Raw genomic sequence first — 21,121 nt, 5'->3', positions numbered from 1 at the left:
TTATTGTAATTGAGTCTCCTTAGACAAAAATTATGATCCTTTCTGCTGCCCATGCGCTCAAAGATACATGGGCAAATGACTGGGATCTGGCCTGAGATTTAACTGACTGAACAGACCATAAAAAACAAATGGACATGAGAAATTTCTGAACATAACAAAAAACACAGTGAAGAGCTGACAGAAGTTTCAGATAGTGCCATGAGGAATGGATGAATTTCACAAATGTTAAGCGTGAGAAATGACTGAACTTCTCAGATAATTGGAGGAGGGAGGTATTGGGAACCTTTTTGGGAGTGGCATATTGCAAGGCCAACAGAACTTAGGTAGTTGTGTGATGCTGCTGTGACCTAACTAATGATACCAAAAATAGCAGATTTGGGTACAGATGTAGCTAAGCTGGGACCAATGGGGAGAAATTTATTTTGCTAGATTATTTGTGAGGAATCAAGGTGGATGCATGGGAAAATGGAGAGAAGGGGAGATAAAAGGCACCATTTGCACAAATGAAGCTGCTGGTTAGTGCATTTCTCTGACAGAGCCCTGTGTACCTGATGACAACTGTCCATACTGTCCTGGTTAAGAATAAGATTTAATATCTTTCAGTGTAATCTCATTCTCTATTCTGTGTATGTGAGAGGTGTAAGTGCCAAAAACTGGAGACTTGGCTGCAGATCATGGGAGCACATAGTCTCTAGGCTAGCAACTGGAGAGAGCAGACAGACTTATTTTACTGTAAGCCAGCAGCTGGAGAACGGGATCACAAGTTACAGGGGCCCCAGGGGCTCCTTGGTCTGGGTGCCAACACCAGGAGAGACAGGGGAGGGGAAGGAAAGGGAAGCTGTTCCCTTGTTAATTTCAGTTCTGTGTGTGCCTGTGTATGTGTGGGTGATTTGCTAATGAACTTGCTTCAAAGCTGGACGGACTGGCTAGTAGGAGGAGATCCGCGTCTGGAAATAGCCAAGGTTTCAGGCAGTGACTGGGTAAGGGGTATGGATACTAGACAGAGCCTATGCTAATATTTGACATCCATGAATGTGGTGTGCATGTGAATCTGGAGTGTACACATGTGTGTGTGTGTCGTCACTAGTGAACTTCAATCCTGATGAGCTGGAGAGGAGGAAGAGGACTTGGCTATTGGTATTCCTGTTTACATGAATCTTCATAGAATAGTTTAGGTTGGAAGGGATCTTAAAGATCATCTATTTCCAACCCCCCTGCCATGGGCCTGGACACCTCCCACTACACTAGGTTGCTCAAAACCCCATCCACCCTGGTCTTGAGTTGTTGAATCTTGTTGTTGTTTGGTTGGCTCTGTGTTTGTGTGTCGGGTCATGTTATTGTCATGTATGTGTTGTGTGTCTTGTCTCTCTGGAGTATCTGTTCAGTCTTGCTACTGGCTGGACCTACATATTGATCCAGCAGCCATCATATTCATGGAAGTGCGACAGTAGGAACCTTTGGGCTTTTAGTGTTCAACAGACTTTGCTTTGGTAGACTAGGAAGAAGGAATCCTGTGATTCCCAGTCAGACAACTTGCTGAATTCAGCAGCTCCTTTAACACACTCCTCTTCAGGTTGGAATTGTTGGTTTGTATTTTTATTGCCCCGTTATTCTCTCACTTCCTCCGGCATGTTTTCCCTGATCTCTTTATTCGTTTATAGACCAATTATATTCTCTTTTTGTTTTCAGATCTCCTTCTATATGACTTGTGATGTTAATATTTTCTCTTAGTGTCCTGTTTTTGTAAGGATTTATCTGTTTGAACTGTAGTTTGCATTGCAGTCAGTCCCCCTCCGAGTTTCTTTGTAGTCTGAAAACCAGCAGTGAACTGTATTAATTTTTGTGCGGTGTTAAGTTTTAATTGTGATGGTGTATTGGTGTATGTAGGTATTTGTATTCCTTTGTTTATTTTATCTCTGAGATTTGGAATCTTGTGATAAGAATTTAAAATCTGTTTCCCAAATGTGGAAAGGGCCGGGGTAGGGGGGGAGAGTGGGAAAGAAAAAAATGTATACTGCCTGAGACAGAGAACTTCCAAAACATAAAGAGTTGACTTTGAAGTATTTGGACAGGCTGATAAGATGCTTATGAGGATCTATGTAATACTAAATGACATAAAGAAGCATACAGAAGAAATCGTAGAAAGAAGTCAACAGACTGGTGGCCTTTTGGTAATTTTCTCTGGAATCTTCCCACTAGCATGTGCAGGCTTGGCAAAAGGACAAAATTTAAACAATGGTCTGAAAAAGTGATAGCAGGGGGAAGTTCAGAGCACAAGATTTGGATTATATGCTTTCTGGAAGGGAATTCAAGGGATATCTCCCCATTTTTAAGTCAGGGATAGAACAGCAAGAGCTTTCAACTTGACATGAGCGTTTCTCTTTCTCTGGTTCAAACTGTTGCTGTCAAAGAACCACTCTCTAAAAGCAAGCATAATTCATAATAAAGTGGTCATAGTCCAGTTTTCTTGTGGGAGATGCTCAAGCACTCCAGTGAAGCTACAGTAAGACATTTGCATGTTATTTAAAGATTTCTCATAGTGGAGAAGTGCAAATTCATGTAGCCATTGGGATATATTTGATTTGTTTTTTCAGGTTTTGATGAGTTAACTTGTTATTGTGGTGAATCTGTGATTTACCCCCCTGTCCCCTGTGGCACTCAGCCACCAGAGTGTAAAAAAACATGCACCAGGCCGCACGACTGCGATCATCCAGGTAAGTCAGGACGTTCAGTTTTGCTTGGGGTTTTTGTTTTGGTTTTTTGTTTTGGTTTTTTTTTTAATCAAAATATAGAAAAGTGTACATAGGTCTCTCTGAAAATATATTTGCTTTTTTATTAGATGCTTTTTCTGTAGTTATGAATATTTCCAAAAGTCTACACTTAGAAGCCAACCAACTAAGAACTTGCCATGAATACTAGTGGTGGTACTACTGAGTGGTAAAAGCATTGTGGATTTTATTTCTGATCATTATTAATAGTCACAACATATTAAATGTTATATTCCAAAGATTAAGTGCTCTATTGAAACAGTAGGATAATCTAGTGAATAGTTAGTTTCTATGTTCCTTGGAATTACATTGTCTGATAGCAAAAAATATACCACAGGTCAAACAGACATGCTTTCTGACAAATTCCGTCTGATTGTACAACCCTGCTTAGAAGTCACAAAATTCTCTGCGGTTTAATTTAGAAAACATGGAAGAATATTCACCTAAAAACCTGCTGTCAGAATTTTTAAAGAATACTTTAAAGAACGCATTATACTTGCATGAAGCATTGTACTTCCCATGAAATGTGTAGTTCTGAAATGCAAACGCGTGTTTAATAGTCTTTGCTTTCTCCTTTAATGCTTTTGACTGAAGTATGCTAATAAAACTGTGCTGGCTTTTGTATTCCTGTGACTGCAGTGTACCATTCATGTCACAGTGAGGAAAAATGTCCACCCTGTACCTATCTCACTCAGAAGTGGTGTATGGGCAAGCATGAAGTAAGTCTGGATACTTAATATTTTTGACTACTAAATAATGTTGTAGGACTGTAGGCTTAAATTTTTGTGGCCTCAGGAATTGACATGTTGCTGGAGTTTGAGTTTAATGTGATTAAATTAAAAAAGTATACCTTTTATACCATATGCATTCAGACCAATTGCTATATTGGACTATGATGTAAAGAAAATCTCAGTCTTTGTCTTAAGATATTTTAGTATTACGAATTCTGTATGTACAATGCAAATGAAGATGTGAGCAGTAAAAGTACTTTGAGATTTGCATTTAGAATTTTTCATTATTAGCTGTCATCTTTTTCCTCCCCTCTTCCAGCTGCGAAGTAATATTCCTTGTCATCTCACTGACATTTCCTGTGGACTTCGCTGCAATCAACTGTTAAAATGTGGAATGCACAAATGTAAAAGAATCTGTCATAAAGGAGAATGTCTTATAGATGAAGAGTGTAAACAGCCATGTGTTATTCCAAGGCTATATTGTAATCACCCCTGTATGGCTCCATGTCATCCTTCTTCACCCTGCCCGACAACATCCTGCTCTGCAAAGGTTAGATAACCAAAGCAAATTCACAGGTGAATTGTATGGTTTAATTATCAGCCAATAACAGTTGTGACAAAAAAATGTTGTTTTGTATATTGATAACATGACATTTTTTCTGTAAACTTTTAATATTGAATTTTAAAAAAAAAACCACACTATTTGTCACTTTTAATTGTTCATTATTTCACTGAAATGGGACTCTTAAGGGAATAAATTTACCTCCCTCACACCCCTCCGTGGCCATAAAAAGACAAAAGTTAAAAAGAGCTGCTCTTGTGTCATAGGTTGATCTTCAGTGTGAATGTGGAAGAAGAAAAGAGAGTATGATTTGCTCAGAAGCATCTAATACATATCAAAGGTTTGTACTATAGTAATTCTTTTAATTCCTTACTGGTTTTACTTCTTTGCAGTTTCATTAAATTTCAGCCTTGACTAAATATATTTATGTCACAAGTTTTTTCACACTTTTTTTGTACTTTCATGTACCGTTTCTTTTTTTTGTATTCCCCTGAGCTTTCATACCAGCTATGCTGTAATAGAACATATTCCTCTTCACTGCTGTTAGTCTAACTGTGGAGGTATGTCAAAGCTTGAATCTCCCATCTGTGGAACTCTGCTCTAACCACATAGGTCAATTGGATACAGACTAATTGGGCAGGTCCAGATTCAGGCTCCTAAACATGGGTGATTACATATCCATGTGTGAGTTGCTGTACAAGTTGCCCTTAATGTGTGATGGAACCTAGTCAATACAGATGATGGAAGCTAAAGTGTGATTTAAAAGTCATACTGAAATAGCTATATTTAGGCAGGAGAGTTTTGACATCTAGATCTTTGTTCGTAATATGCAAACTGAGTCCTACCCAACTCCGTTTATTGCAATCGATTTGTCTCTAGATCCCATTTCTAAACTTACTTCTCTTTCTCTCTTACGTGTGAGGGCAAGGAAGGGACAAGGAAAAGAAGAAAAGTAGGGCTTTTGAACTTTTGAAATTAAAATAGCAAACAGTAATAATAATAATAAAGTCTTACTCTGAGGCTGTGATTGAAAGGAAGTAAAAAAATTAATCTAGAGAATTGATACACAACCAGAGTTCTGCTCTGCATCCCAGTTGATAGGAGAGCATGGTCACAGATTCTTCCCATCTTTCAAAGAAAGCTTCTTAATGATTGTTTTATTTGGAACTGCTGTTTGAGGACCCGCTACTAGCTCAGTGTAGGATATGTCTCTTTGTTCCTACTGATCACTGCTCTGATTCAAATTCTGACAGAAGATGGTGTAGCATCTACGTAATAGGTGCTTAATACTACCTAATGAAAATGAGGAGAAAAATACGCTAATCAGAAACAGTTAAGAACAATTGTAGTCAATACTAAGTTGAATGCAAGGCAGACTTGTAGGAGTGGTGATAACTTTTTCTTTTTTAGGAAAAAAAGGGTGTGGTTTTTTTTTTGTTGTTAAGATCTGTGTCACTATGAATACAAATCAGAAGACTGACTCAACTTTGAAATACTAGTTTAAATTGACATAGGCCTGTCATTAATGATATCCTGGGAAGGTAACATAATTACAAGTCCAAAGTTTTGAAGGCGTTTATTTCTCCACTGTTTCTATAGCTCAGGCACTGTAAAAGTACTCAAACAAGGAAGATGGTTCTTTGAAGTCCATGAGAGTCCTTGCATGCATAAGCTGAACACATATGTATTTATTTATCTAGTGGAGCCCAAATCGAGAGGAAGGGAAGGAAACAATCAGTTTAAAGCAAGTGTTTGTATCTGTTTGTCAAAAGTGTTCATATATGTTTACAAATTACTCTTGGCCCATGTGATATTAACAAAGGCCGCATTTAACGCCAGCTACATTTGTATGATAACTCCAACTCTTCAGGTTGCTGAAAAATAAAAATAGTCCATTTTTGTGGCATTTAAGTTTGGCGCTTTTCCCACCATCTATGCACTTGTGGGGGTGGGGTGGGGGGACAGGAAAAAGCATCAAAAAGAAATCCCAAACCAAAAACCAACAGAACACAGTATTGGAGTACTACTACAACAAACTCTTGTAGTACTACTGTGTAAAGGTCAACAAATTAATGGGGTACCCAAGTTTTCTCAAAAACGTTATAGAAGTGACGAAAGAGATTTGAGCTTTTTCAGTGAAAGAATGCTCAAGGGAACAGGAAAGGGAGTGTGCTGCTACATCAGTACCTATAATACAAATGTTAATGTCATATCATCTAATGGCCCGTTACCTAGACTTTCTCACCACCTGATAAATAGGAAGCTGATGATGCCTCTAAGTGTTTTTTGGTTTTATGTAATATCATAGGGTTGGAAGGGACCTCTGGAGATCATCTAGTCCAACTCCCCTGCCAGAGCAGGGTCACCTACAGCAGGTTGCACAGGAACGCATCCAGGCGGGTTTTGAATGTCTCCAGAGAAGGAAACTCCACCACCTCTCTGGGCAGCCTGTTCCAGTGCTCTGCTACCCTCAAAGGAAAGAAGCTCCTCCTCATGTTTAGGTGGAACTTCCTATGCTCAAGTTTGTGCCCATCACCTCTTGTCCTGTCCCCGGGCACCACTGAAAAGAGCCTGGCCCCATCATCCTGACACCCATCCTTTAAGTATTTATAAGCATTGATAAGATCCCCCGATTATCAACACTTAAGGAGAATCATTATTCTCCTTCCTGACACATGATTAGTTCTCTGAAAGTGATGCAAAGCATATAGAGACAAACATATCCTTTTATCTGAATTTAACAGAAAAGATGGTTCAGAGGATAGAAAGTTCCATTTTCATGATTTTGTTTGAGAATGGTGTGGGATATTTCACTAAAAACTCGCTGTATGTTTTAGTAACAGAAATTTTAGCAAGAAAGTCAGATGGGGAGGGTTGTTATTGAAGGGAATGATGAAGAATCTTTATAAAGAAAATTGTTAACAGTCTCAGTAGGTATTTTGCTCTTTCCTTATTGCTTGTATCATCCATATTTTCTAAGCAAGTTTCCAAGTACTCCATAAATTCACTTTATAGGTTTTAGTTGCACGCAGTTAAGGAAGAATTACATAAAAGTTAAAAAGGCAATTAAAGCTGTACGGTCAGCAGTAGTTTGAAAATTAAGGAGGTGAGAAGAAAGAGTATTTTGCATAGCCTAGTTTAAACTTGCTTAGAATTGATGCTCTGAAAAGTTCCTTCAAGAAGCATGTCCAGTTGTTAGTCTTGCTCCTAGTTGCTTGAAAGGGATGAAAGAAACCTTTTAGTTTGTGTAGCTAGATTAGATTGCTGAAAGTAGATGATGTGGAACTAGAGTCCCATTCTATAATCTGATGAGGAAACGGTCAGTCTGTTTTACTTCCACTACCTGGAGGTTTAAATCTGCAGCTTTATACACCTTTTCAAAAGTTTATGTGTTGCTTTAAATGAAATCTAATGCTCTTCTTTTTCAGAATAGCTGCTATATCTATAGCCACTAAGTTAACAGATCTACAGCTGGGAGATTCAGTGGAGATCAGTAGACTTATTACAAAAAAAGAAATGAAGCAGGCCAGGTAAGGAGATGCACGTAGAAACATATTTGAAACCCTTGTGTGTACCTGAAACATAGGTGATGTGAAAAATACAGAATATTGTGAGCAAAATCCCAGCTAAAATAGGAAGACTGCAAATAGCCTGACTCTACTGTAACAATACTGCTAAAAGAGTATTTTGCAATTCCTTAGCAGTTCATGTTTTTGCTTTCATGTAGAACAAGATCTCTGTCATTGGCTGGTTTGTTGTTACAATTATGTATGGAACAGTATCGTTGTGGTTTCAGAGTTTCTTTCTACCCAGCGAACTCCTTAAAGTTCCAGTGGATTTTTTCAGATTTCTAGACATATAACTTACCTTCTGGTTTAGCATCCAGTATTCCGTCCTGGATGATTAATAGGGCATATTTTCCCCTAGTCATCATCGTACTATTTATAATATTTTTCTATTACCCTTTTTAGATCTCTTATATTTGTATCTCAATTTGATTGGTATTTCTGTGTTGTCATACTGGCTGGCACTGCAAATCTTCTTTTAAGTCACAAAAACACTTGTGACTTAAGTTTGATTTTTCTTTTCCTACTGATGTTCCTCAGGATTGGAATAGTTTGTCTTTTTACTTTTAGTATCATTTCTTTAAGGAATTGTCAAGTATTTTCAGCATCCTTCTGTCAGAAACTTGACTTCTGAAAGTTTTGGCCTTTGAAGCCCCTAATTTCTAGGTTCAGTTTACTTTATTTTCTGTTACCGTCTCTCCTCTTTTAATTGTGAATTTAATTATTCCAGAGTCAGTCTGTTACTTGTGTTAAAATCTAATATTCCTTTATAATGCATAAAGTCAAAATAGTGACATTTCCTCTACAGTTGCTTCAAACTTTCCTGTTTTCCGTGGCTGATTATATTTCCTGATGTATAGGAGTAGGTGACCTTGTCACATGTTCCTTTGTTAATTTTGCATCCTTCCTAGCATCCCCTCCTAGCAGTGCCAGTATCAACTGTGGTTTTTTTTCTCAAATGATCTAATTTACCAATATAATAAAATCCTTTTTCAGAAGCTGTTTTTCTTAGTTGCTGTACGGCTTTGGTAACTGCTGCTTCTGTTCAAGACCTAGAGAAGAGCTTGTGTGCTCAAAGATCTTTGATTGTTGTTTGTTTGTTTGCTTGCTTGTTTTTAGCTGTATTATCTGATCTAATACAATAAATTATGCTCACACACTCTTCTTACTTTTTTAGGCTGTGATAATGATATGACACCAACAAAGCTACAGTTGGAAAAGTATGTGTAGCAGTGGTGATTCTAATTGTATTTTTCTTTCATAATTCAGGTTGCAATGTGATGAAGAATGCTTAGCTCTTCAGAGGAACAGGTGGGCAATGAATTTGCTTGCTGTTTTTTTTCAGCATTCCAGGTTCAGAAAGTTAATGCTATGTGGAAAAAATCCTTTCCTGCATGGACTAGAGAACTGATAAATATGGAGATGTTTCCTGTGTTATTCGGATCTATACTGAGTGATCTGAGATCTCACTAGAATATTCTAGTGAAAAGTCCTAAATGAGCAGTTTCAAGTACATCTATGTTAGTAACCCATATCTCTACTCTTCAGTGACAACATGTTTGGGAAGCTGGGGGGATTTGTGTGTTTATTTCTGTTTGGTTGTGCTTTTGTTACGTTTTGGTTTTTTCCTCCTACCCTCAAATTCAGGCGTCTTGCTGAAGCTCTTGAAATAGATGATAATTCTGATCCTTTTAACATCCGTTCTTCTGGACCAAAGTACAGTGACCTTTTAAAAGAAGATGCAAGGTATGTGTTCTGATGATGACAGGTGTCGTATGTTAAAAAATGTTGAGAGCAAGATGGAAAATGCAGAATAGTTCTATTTACTCTTGTAAAAATGCCCATGTTCACTCTTCTCTCCAGCCTTGGCAATCAGTGATAATTGAGGCAGAGGAGGTGATGTGCACTTCTCAAGATCTGCAAAGTAAAAAGTGCCTGACAGGTTGCTTTGTTCTGTAATAGGACCAGATTTAGAATGGGAACGTCATTTTCCACCATTCTTCTTATTGTGAATCAGTACCTGTACTTCTCACATATCCACTGCTTTCGTACACAATGAACCCCATCTCAGTGCTTCTTGTAAACTTTTCAAGACAAAGACAAAAGTGATAGCTAAGTACTGAAATACGCTCTCACAGCCTAACATTATTTCCTGCCACCAGTCTCTCATTTATTTTTTTGCCTTACTGCCTTTATTTTAAAAATAAAGAAATGGCATTCATAAAACAACTTCATTGATGCAGAGCTAAGCCTATGCAGGTTCTGACTGCAAAGAGGGCTGCTAGACTGAAACATCTGAAAATGAGGCAATAGAAAGTCAAGGTAGTATCCAAAGCATCCCACTAATAAATACTATGCAATCTGGAATGACAGGGAGAGATCAGACACATTTTTAAGAAGATGCTTAAATGGTAACTGTCATTTAAGAAGTTTTTACTCTTGTGTGTGTGTTTGTAGGCATGACATTAGTTTTCACCAGCTCTGAGGTTTCGTAACAGCTGAATCTGTTTTGCTCTCGCTTCGCTATCATAATGATACATAAGTTTCATATTTTTGTGAGGATGTCGTTGTCTTGAAAATCCTTTATTTTAATTTTCTGATGTGTTGAGATGAGTGAAAATTTTATCACACTGAATTTAAGAGTGAATTACCTCTTGCTTTACTTCCAACTTATTAGCCTACTGCAAAAAAAAAAAAGCTGAGTGTTTTCATTGTGGAGGCACTGTTTTATTAGTATTTGCGCTTAAATATGGTATTTTATAAGGACAGTTCTCTTAAGTGCATATAGAATATGTTTTGCTCTACCTCTTTCAGAAAACAAAGCAAATGTTTTCACTTTCTTAGTGTTGAATATCTTGTGTTATGTGGGTAGTCCCCTCTTTTTTTGGAGTACAATGCAGTCTCACTTTCCTGTCAGCCATTCTCTACCCGTAGCGTAGTGTTCATCTTTCATGAACAGAACTGACCAGAATCATGCACTGTATTCCAGATAGTCTAACAGAAACCTTGAAAAGTAGCTTTAATGCTTCCACGCTTCTCTCTGAAAATATCTCTTCTCATTCATTCTGTGATTTTACTTGCATTTCCTTTGTAGCCACTTTATATTGATAATTCATGATAAACTAATACACCCAGGCTATTCATACTGATTCACAGCTTAAAGCAAAAGTTTTTGTTAGTCCTCAAGTCAATGACTTTGCACATTGAATTACTGGATTTCATTTAGCTAGTCTTCAAGATAAATTAGTTTCTCTCTTTATTAAACATATCTCTCTTACATAAGCAAGAATCTGCAATTTTTAAAGCTTACTTCCTTGACTCCTTTTGATGATCTTTTATCTCAGCCATCTTGCAAAAGTCCTGGACTTCCCTTATAATGGTAGGACCTATGAAGTGTATCTCTTCCAGTATTTTTTTTCAGGTAGCTCAGCATTCTGTATAAGTTTTGACAGATGCATTTATTCTTGCTTGAGCAGGCCACTCCAGTAATGCAAGAGTTCAGGGCTTGTGGTTTTCTGCAGAGTGTAAGTTATACATCTATATATGGGATCTCAGAATGATGAGAAATACAACAGCCACCTTCCTGTGCATTCAGGGTCACTGCCTCAAGAAGGCGGCAGCTGCCAAAACAATGAGTACAGTGCTGTGATATTATCTGGTTTAGGGAATCCATTGATCTCTGAAGCTGATAACATTGTCAAGGGCTGAAAAAAATGCACATCTACAAATGAGAAAACTTGAGAAAGCTCTGAGAAAACTTGTGATTCTGAGCTGTAGTCTTTAATTACCAGAACCCTAAAGCTCCAAGATGCAGTACAATTCCAGGTAACAGGAAGAGGATGAGTAAATGGATGCCAAGATAACATATCTCCTTTGTACGAGAGTGACAGGCCGCGGGCACACCAGCAATAGCACGGTGATGCTGCTGCATGCTGATGTTACTGATATGTTTTTTAGAATCTGACAAGGAGTCAGAAGAAGAGTCTCTACAGCATACAGCTTTATATGAGGAGATGTCCTGCTGCCAAGGGGAATCCATTTTGTATCATGGAGATGACTGTACCAGCACACCTGAGCACAGATCAGGGGGTAAGGATCCACTGGGTAGACATTTCAGCACTGACCTTTGTGAGAGGCCCCAGAAATAGACACAGAGAGCAAGCGAATGCTCAAGTTGGCCCATTGACATGAAGTTGGAAGGTAGACTGGCACAAGTATTAATGCCCAGTTTAACAAGGATGGTGCCAAGGCTGCTATTTGATGAATTAAGACTACTGGAGAAGGAGAAAAGGACATCTGGAATATCTGGACACGTGGAGCTACACAGAAGGGATTTTTTTAATTTTGTCATTGGCTGTGCAAGACCCCACAGCAGCTGCATGGACCAGTGAAATCTTGGATCAAATCGTTAAGTCTAGAGAGACACAGAGGGAGATGGGTCCTTTGTAGGCCCCTGAAAGAAGGGGCAGTGAGGGCAGCTTCTCAAGCACATGACTGGCAAACTGCAAGCATGGGATGTCAGTCAGAGGCAAAGTCTTGCACTGGCAAGTGTTGCAAGAATAAGGAGGTTTTTGGTAGAGGTATCAAAATCTGAGGAAAGCAAAAAACATACTGCAAGAACTGCAGTGAAAAACCAAGCAGAAAAATGGCAGTAGGCCTGCTCCTGCAATGCAAGGATGTGAGGAGAAGCCTGATGTACACCATTTATAGACACTGCACAGAAAGAAACAGTTTTCAAGTTCCACATAGCAAAATTTCAGTATACCCACTGTCAGATCAGATGTGTTTATTTGAAGAACAACTTCATTTCCTTACTGTACATTATTTTTCATTAAGTGTAGACACTTGCAGGTTACAACATCGGAGGTCACAATGAGCAGTTAGCTGTTTGTTTTGTCATAAGCAGTTGTAAATAGCTTAATTGAAAGAATTGTGCAAACATGATATCTGTGCTAGTAAGAAGTAACAATATTCCTTTTAAAATAAAACAACAACAAAACAACACACGTGGCAAAACTTGGAAAACTTACTGTAAGAGCTCAGATTAGTAACCAAAAAGAATTAAAAATACGTGAGAAAATACTTCAGTCGGGTAACAGATACTCATCAATATACTGGGAAATGGAGACATTCCATTTGGTTTTGTTAGGGCAGTATGAATTGTACATTGGTTAATTTGTAAATACACAAGCAAATTCCAGCTGAGGATGACCACAAATGAAATTCCTCAGGCAGGCTATGAGCAAGCTGTTGAGACACCAAAACAAGTGACCTAAAACTGCAAGACTAGAACTGGAGACAAGTACAGATGAGAATTAAGCAGTAGCCAGTTCTTACTGTCCCTGCTCACCCAGGTATCTGATCAGGATCATACAGAAAAGCCTACTGAACCTGCAGGATATTTTTTTCATCTTGTGAAATGATTTACAATGGGCTTCATTTTCTTCCTCATCTTAATGGATAGTTTCTGTTACCCTTGGCCTTTCAAGACCTTTGCTAACAGTCGAGCTTGCCACAGTTTCTTGGCAGCTGCAGGCTTCTTTTTGCCCTTCAGTGAAGAGTATGCTTCCTTGCATGGTGACCTGACACTCCCCCCCTCTTATGTCAAAGCAGTCTAATGAGGTTTGCTCACAAATTTTGAAAGGAAAGACTGTGCACTGTTGAAAAGACACTTTATTTTTCATCTGGTGATCTCAAAGGGAAGTTTGATACTGTAAAGAAAATCTTACTTGTGCTTTGTCAGCCTTAATGGCAGAGGATAAAACAGCCTGAAGTCCTATTCTTCACTCCAAACATCTAGATACAGAAGATGCACCTTCCTGTTGGATTGCCTAGGCTGTTCACTGATGCATCCAGAACTCTCTAGGGCAATCAACACGTTTGTTGAGGGTATTTCTTTCAAAGGAAATGTTCAGATTAAGGAATACTGAAGTCTGCCATTTTCTTGAAGATTCCTCAAACCAAATTATGCTCTCTCAGAATCTTTTTGATGATTCCAAAGAAAAAGCAATTGTTCTGTCTCTCCCACCATCTGCACTGGCCTGCCTTCGTTGTTCCTGTCTGCTCACTCAGATCATCAGGAGGTGGCTCAGTGTTGTTCTTCCATGAATTTCTTCTATATGAAAGATTCTTGAGGTACAAAGTGCACATAAAAAACTTGCCTCACCTTTGAATATGCATATAGGTAGTCACAGCTCTGCCATTGTGTAGTATAGAATCATAGAATTCTCTAGGTTGGAAAGGACCATTAAGATGGTCCTAACCATTAACCTAACACTGCCAAAACCACCACTAAACCCTGTCCCTAAGCACCAAGTCTACCTGTCTTTTAAATACCTCCAAGAATGGTGATTCCACCACTTCCCTGGGCAGCCTGTTCTGATATTTGATAACCCTTTCTATGAACAAATTTTTCCTAATATCCATCCTCCCATGGCGCAACTTGAGGCCATTTCCTCATGTCCTATCACTTGTTACTTGGGAGAAGACACCAACCCCCCCTCACTATACCCTCCTTTCAGGTAGTTGTAGTGAGCGATAAGGTCTCCCATCAGCCTCCTTTTCTCCAGGCTAAAAGATCCCAGTTCCCTTAGCCACTTCTCATAAGGCTTGTGCTCTGACCCCTCACCAGCTTCTCTGGACGTGCTTCAGAACCTCAGTGTCTCACTTCAAGTGAGGGGCCCACGGTATCGACGGTGCTGCCTCACCAGTACTGAGTACAGGGGAACAATCACTTCCCTAGTGCTGCTGGCCACACTATTCCTGATACAGGCCAGGATGCTGTTGGCTTTCTTGGTCACCTGGGCACACTGCTGTCTCATATTCAGCCAGCTGTCTACCAATACCCCCAGGTCATTTTCTGCCAGGCAGCTTTCCAGCCACTCTTCCGAAGCCTGTAACGCTGCAACGAGTTTTATGACCCAAGTGGAGGACCCGGCACTTGGCCTTGTTGAACCTCATACCATTGGCGTCGGCCCTTCCATCCGGCCTCTCCAGATCCTTCTACCCTCCAGCAGATCAACACTCCTGCCCAACTTGGTGCCATCCGCAAGCAAAAGGGAGTAAGGCGCTGCTTCTACTCTTTAGGGAGTCATTGGAACTAGGGATGTTAGGTGTTGCCCATGAAACTAATTTCTGTAAAGTTAATCTACTCCAATACGTCTTACCTTTCCCTACAACAAAATAACATTCTCTTCATCAGTTGATTTCTGCTCCCACCACACACCCCCTGGCCTTGTTCCCAGAAGAATATGCTTTCAGTTTTGTCTTCCTATTTGAGTACTTCAGTCTTTACTGTCTTGGGATTTCTTGAAGTTGAGAGATGTTCTAAGTATTTAGAAAAGAACCCAACCTGGTTGATTTCACTGGTGACTTACAGGTGATAACTCTGTTTTTATAGGCTTCTGAAGTGTTGATTTTTTTTTTTTAACATATCCCCCAGTTTGCGAGCTGGTTCCTCAATAGGTTTTTAAATATTACACGTCAGGTGCTTGTGGATCCTCTCATTGGATTGTTAGTTCCATTTTTTTTCTTACCTCCTGTGATCTCTTCACCTTGAAATATGGGTGTTTATGGCTGGCATTCACAGAATCACAGAATGGTTTGGGTTGGAAGGGACCGTAAAGATCATCTAGTTCCAACCCCTCTGCCCTGGGCAGGGACACCTCCCACGAGACCAGGCTGCTCACAGTCTCATCCAGCCTGGCCTTGAACACCTCCAAGGATGGGGCATCCACAACTTCCCTGGGCAACCTGTTCCAGTGCCTCACCACCCTTACCGTAAAGAATTTCTTCCTGATACCCAATTTAAATCTACCCTCTTTCACTGTTATCCCATGTCCTATCATTCCACTCACTGATAAAGAGTCCCTCCCCATCCTTCCTGTAGGCCCCCTTTAGGTACTGGAAGGCCACTATAAGGTCTCCTCGGAACATTCTCTTCTCCAGGCTGAACAACCCCAACTCTCTCAGCCTGCCCTCATAGTGCGTGCTCCAGCCCTCTGATTATCTTTGTGGTCCTCCGCTGGACCTGTTCCAACAGGTCCATGTCCTCCTTATGTTGAGAACTCCAGAGCTGGATGCAGTACTCCAGGTGGGGTCTCAGGAGAGCAGAGGAGAGGGGCAGAATCACCTCTCTTGACCTGCTGGCCATGCTTCTTTTGATGCAGCCCAGGATGCAGTTGGCTTTCTGGGCTGCAAGTGTGCATTGCCTGCTCATGTTGAGCTTCTCGTCTATCAGCACCCCCAAGTCCTTCCCCTCAGGGCTGCTCTCAAGCCATTCTCTGCCCAATCTGTATTCGTGTCTGGGATTGCCATGACCCTTGCACTTCGCCTGGTTGAACTTCATGAGGTTTACACAGGCCCAACTCTCAAGCCTGTCAAGGTCCCTCTGCGTGGCATCCCTTCCCTCCAGCGTGTCGACTGTGCCACACAGCTTGCTGTCATCAGCAAACTTGCTGAGGGTGCACTCAATCCCACTGTCCACGTCACCGACAAAGATGTTAAACAGCACTGGTCCCAGTAATGACCCCTGAGGAATACCACTCATTACTGGTTTCCCCTTGGACATTGAGCCATTGACTGCAAGCCTTTCAGTGTGACTGTCCAGCCAGTTCCTTATCCACTGAGTGGTCCATCCATCAAATCCGCGTCTTTCCAGTTTAGAGACAAGCATGTTGTGCAGGACAGTGTCAAACGCTTTGCATAAGTCCAGGTAAATGACATCTGTTGCTCTCCCCTTATCTATCAATGCTGTAGCCCTGTCATAGAAGGCCACCAAATTTGTCAGGCATGATTTGCCTTTAGTAAAGCCATGTTGGCTGTCACCAGTCGCCTCCTTATTTTCCATGTGCCTTAGCAGAGATTCCAGGAGGATCTGCTCCATGATCTTGCCAGGCACAGAGGTGAGACTGACGGGTCTGTAGTTCCCTGGGTCTTCCTTTTTTCCCCTTTTTTGAAAATGGGAGTTGTGTGTCCCGTTTTTCAGTCAGTGGGAGCTTCACCAGACTGCCACAACTTTTCAAATATAATGGAAAGTGGCTTAGCAACTTCATCCACCAGCTCCCTCAGGACCCACAGATGAACTTCATCAGGTCCCACGGACTTGTGTACCTTCAGGTTCCTTAGATGGTCCCGAATCTGATCTTCTACAGTGGGTGGTTCTTCATTCTCGTAGACCCAGCCTTTGCATCCTGCAACGTGGGTGGTGTGGTTGGAGCCCTTGCCGGTGAAGAACGAGTGGAAAAAGTCATTCAGCACCTCAGCCTTCTCCATATCCTGGGTGACCAGGTCTCCTGTCTCCTTCCTGAGAGGGCCCACGTCTTCCCTAGTCTTGCCTTTACCCCTGACGTACTTACAGAAGTTTTTCTTCTTGTCCTTGATGTCCCTGGCCAGATTTAATTCTGTCTGGGCTTTACCTTGCCTAATCTGGTTCCTGGCCACTCGGACAGTTTCTCTGTATTCCACCCAGTCAACCCGTCCTTGCTTCCACCCTCTGTAGGCCTCCTTTTTGCTTTTGAGCTTGTCCAAGAGCTCTTTGTTCATCTATGCATGCCTCCTGGCACTTTTGCCTGACTTCTTCATTCTTGGGATACACCGCTCTTGAGCACAGAGGAGGTGATCCTTGAATACTAACCGGCTCTCTTGGGCCCCTCTTCCCTCCAGTGCTTTATCCCATGTTACCCTGCCAAGCAGGTCCCTCAAGAGGCCAAAGTCTGCTCTCCTGAAGTCCAGGGTAGGGAGCTTGCTGCGTGCTCTCCTCACTGCCCGAAAGATCTTGAATTCCACCATTTCATGATCACTGCAGCAAAGGCTACCCTTGAGCTTGACATTCGCCACCAGCCTCTCCTTGTCGGTAAGGACAAGGTCCAGCATAGTAGTATATGCTTTTTGACTCTCTGGAGTTAAGCTCATCCTAAAGGGATCAGTGGTTTTGGGTGGGGTTTTTTTTGTTGGTGTTTTTTTGGTGGTTTTTTTTGTTTGTTTGTTTTTTGTTTGTTTTTTTTGTTTGTTTTTTTTTTGTTGTGGGGGTTTTTTTTGGTGTTGTTTTTGGTTTTTGTGTTTTTTTGGTTTTTTTTTTTTTTTTTTTTTTAGAACCTGAGATTATTGCTGTCTTTCCAAAGCCTCATGTTGCATGGGCTGAGTGTATTTTATAGCCTACGTGTCCGGAGGCCCCTTTCTTTTTAACTCTAGAAGTCCAGATCCTTTTTGCTATTTTCCCAATGTAATACTTTTCTCCACTGAAGATCCAGGAGTTCTGATAACTACATGCAATGTGCATCCATTGTTACAAAACCTTGAAGGTTTTCCAGTGATGGGATGAGTCTGTTTGTACCAGTGATGAAGTGATGTTGGTAGCTGAGCTACTGAATGTTGCCACTTTGCATGTTTGCTTGAGACCACTTGGTCTTTTGGATGATACATTCACTTCAGCATCCTGAACTTTGGTAGGGCATCTACCAGAGACGGTGGTGCCTGCTGTGGTAGGCACTTCTTGACTGACGAAATTCTGATGTCATTCACAAAGTGGTAGTGTGCCTATTTTTGAAGAAATAAGGTTATTTACTACTAACCAGCTTTGAGATATGAAATCTTCAGGCAGCCTTTTTTCCCCATGGGGATGGTGCCCTAACAAATAAAAAGGAGTTAGTTTACCTGTGCAAAGGTCACCCTTATATGAAAGACTTGACCTACTATGATTAAGCAAGGTTAAAAAAATAATTTTTAAAAGTCCTTAATGGCTTATATCAAGAATAATTTATTTTGCTTGCAAGTAGCCTTACGCTTCTGCTTTTGTTCTTTTTTAATTTGTTATGCTAGATAAGTTGAAGACCAAAGTCAATGCACTTATGCTCTGTCTTGGAAAAGAACTCCACTCTGTTTACCCAGTCCCCATTCTTGTGTCTAATCGTGTATTCTAATTAAGTCAATTGCCTTAATGACAAGTAATTTAAAAACACTGAAATGTCAACATTAAAATCTACATTATCGATTTGAAAATGTAGAATTGGATTGTCAGACAGTAGAGTTGTATCATAGAATTTTATGCTGGGTTCCAAGGGTTGAGGGGAAAATAATTCTTGATTTTTGTAACAGTGATGACATACTAACATTTTTTAAATTTAAATAATGTAATATATAAATCAAAATGTGCTCTCACTCCTGATGCTGTCAATTTAGTTATTTAATTTTGTTCTTGTTGAAAATAATGTTACAAAAGATGAAGATATTGTATCTTTGTACATTCTCTTGCCTCATTTACCTAGAATGCTGTTCTTGCAGGAAGGATTTAAAATTTGTGAGTGATATTGAGAAGGAAATGAGAATGCTTGTGGAAGCTGTGAATAAGGTCAGTATTCAGATATTCTGTATGACTTATGGTAACAAACAGTTTTGTTTGGGGGGAGTTTGGTGTTACTAAACTTTATTAATACTAATAGTTATGAGTTGACACTAGATCTGCTTGGGCTCCAATAGAGTGCACATTTTAATTATACATAGAACAAAATTTTTAGGAGACATAGTTCACTTTAGTGGATCTACAGCAGGATCACTTTGGTGACAGCCAAGCTTTGTTTAAAGATTCAACTAGTGCTAAGCTTTAATGCATCAATGGATTATCATTAATTTTTGGATCTCCATTAATAAAGTATTAATTATCAAAGATGGTGTTTAAAGGTTCAGACTTTGAGGAGGAAAGCCTAGGTTTTTCTGATCCCTGTAGCGGAACATGCTCACAAATTTGCAGATACCTTCCTGCATTTGCCAGTGTGTGAGGTAGTCCTCCTCCTTCTTAGATGACAGCCTAACTTTCACAAGGCTGTCAGATTTGTTCTTTAACTGTTTAGATTCCTGATTACCAGTTTTCTGTTTAGACACCCATTCATTGATTACAGAATTCCCGTGCTTCTGCATGTGAGCCCTTTGGTAACAGTAGATTGACTTGTGCCCTGCTAGATGAGGATGTAGCTGTTTCAACGAATCACAGAATGTTTGAGGTTGGAAGGGACCTCTGGAGGTCATCATGTACAACCCCCCTGCTCAAGCACGGCCATCTAGAGCCAGCTGGCCCGGTACCGTGTCCAAATGGCTTTTGAGTCTTTTCAAGGATGGAGAGGCCACAATCTCCCTGGGCAACCAGTGCCAGTGCTCAGTCATCCTCACAGTAAAAAAAGTGTTTCCTGATGTTCAGAGAGAACCTCCTGGGTTTCAGTTTGTGCCCCTTGCCTCTGGTCCTGCTACTGGGCACCATGGAAAAGAGCTTGGCTCCATCTTCTTCACACCCTCCCTTCATGTAATTATACACATTGATAGGATCGCCCCTGAGCATTCTCTTCTCCAGGCTGAACAGTCCCAACTCTCTCAGCCTTTCCTCAATGGAGAGATGCTCCAGTCCTTTAAGCAACTTTGTGGCCCTTCACTGGACTCTCTCCAGTATGTCCATGCTTGTCTTGTACTGGGGAACTCAGAATTGGACACAGTACTCCAGGTGTGGCCTCACCAGTGCTGAGTAGAAGGGAAGGAGCACCTCCCTCGGCGTGTTGGCAATGCCTAATGCAGACCAGGATACCGTTAGCCTTCTCTGCCATATGGGTACATCACTGGCTCATGTTCAACTTGATTTCCACCAGGACCCCCAGGTCCTTTTCTGCTGAGTTGTCTTCCAGCTGGGTGGCATCCAGCATATACTGGTGTGTGTGGTTGTTCCTCACCAGGTTCAGGACTTTGCACCTCTCCTTGCTGAACTTCATGAGATTTCTGTCAGCCCACTTCTCCACCCTGGATGGCAGTATGCCCCTCTGGCCTATATCAGTCAATCCTCCCAACTTTGTGTTATCGGCAAACTCACTGAGGGTACACTCTGCCCCATCATGCACATCACTAATGAAGAACATGAAATGAACATCATGAAGATGTTAAACAGGACTGGACTGAGTATGCAGCCTCCCTTCTCTCCCCCAAGGTACACTGGTTACAGGCCTCCAACTAGACTTTGTGCCGCTCATCATCACCCTTAGGGCCCAGCCAGTTTTGAATCCACCTCACTGTCTGCTCAGCCAGCCCCTACAGCAACAGCTTGACTGGCTGTGGGGCTCTTAATGGGAGACAGTGTCAGAGACCTTACTGAAGGCCTGGGAGAAACTAGCCACTCCTCTCCCCTCATCTACCAGGCATGTCAGTTTATCATAGAAGTCTACCAAGTTGGTCAAGGATGACTTCCCCTTGTTGAAGCCATGCTGACTACTCCTGAGGAGTTTCTTGTCCTTTGTGGAAGGAATGAATCTGGAAGTGCGTTCCAGGTTGAGCTGCTCCTTCACTTTCCCAGGGGTCGAGGTGAGGCTGACTAGCCTGTAGATCTGTGTGTCCTCCTTTCACATTGAAGATGGGGGTGACAGCATGTGTGTAGGCCATGGTTTGACTTTCTTTTCCTTCTAAATGGTGGCGTGTATGGTGTAAAAGGGAACATGTCCCTTGCAACGTAAAGTTAACCTGGTC

At 41.0% G+C, this 21,121-nt stretch overlaps 1 protein-coding gene across 8 annotated transcripts in view; it reads left to right on the top strand.

Moving 5' to 3' along the window:
- Positions 1–21,121, top strand: part of NFX1 (nuclear transcription factor, X-box binding 1) — a 78,643-nt gene that overhangs the window by 44,210 nt on the left and 13,312 nt on the right. For 5 of the 8 annotated variants that reach the window (XR_012585576.1, XR_012585577.1, XM_074575664.1 and 2 more), the window contains 8 exons: positions 2,595–2,714; positions 3,408–3,487; positions 3,819–4,049; positions 4,328–4,401; positions 7,490–7,591; positions 8,897–8,938; positions 9,275–9,373; positions 18,908–18,974. Coding sequence is in view for 4 of the 8 variants with exons in the window: in XM_074575664.1 (XP_074431765.1) it covers positions 2,595–2,714; positions 3,408–3,487; positions 3,819–4,049; positions 4,328–4,401; positions 7,490–7,591; positions 8,897–8,938; positions 9,275–9,373; positions 18,908–18,974 (815 nt within the window). In the remaining 4 variants the exon portion in view is untranslated. Of the gene's footprint in view, positions 1–2,594; positions 2,715–3,407; positions 3,488–3,818; positions 4,050–4,327; positions 4,402–7,489; positions 7,592–8,896; positions 8,939–9,274; positions 9,374–11,584; positions 11,718–18,891; positions 18,975–21,121 lie in introns of those variants that run through there. The other 3 variants (XR_012585578.1, XR_012585579.1, XM_074575666.1) reach the window with 2 other exon arrangements.

Source organism: Larus michahellis, chromosome 2, assembly GCF_964199755.1.
Source record: "Larus michahellis chromosome 2, bLarMic1.1, whole genome shotgun sequence".
Lineage (NCBI taxonomy): Eukaryota > Metazoa > Chordata > Aves > Charadriiformes > Laridae > Larus > Larus michahellis.
Note: the sequence above shows the minus strand (reverse complement) of the source record. Positions and strands in the feature narration are given on the sequence as shown.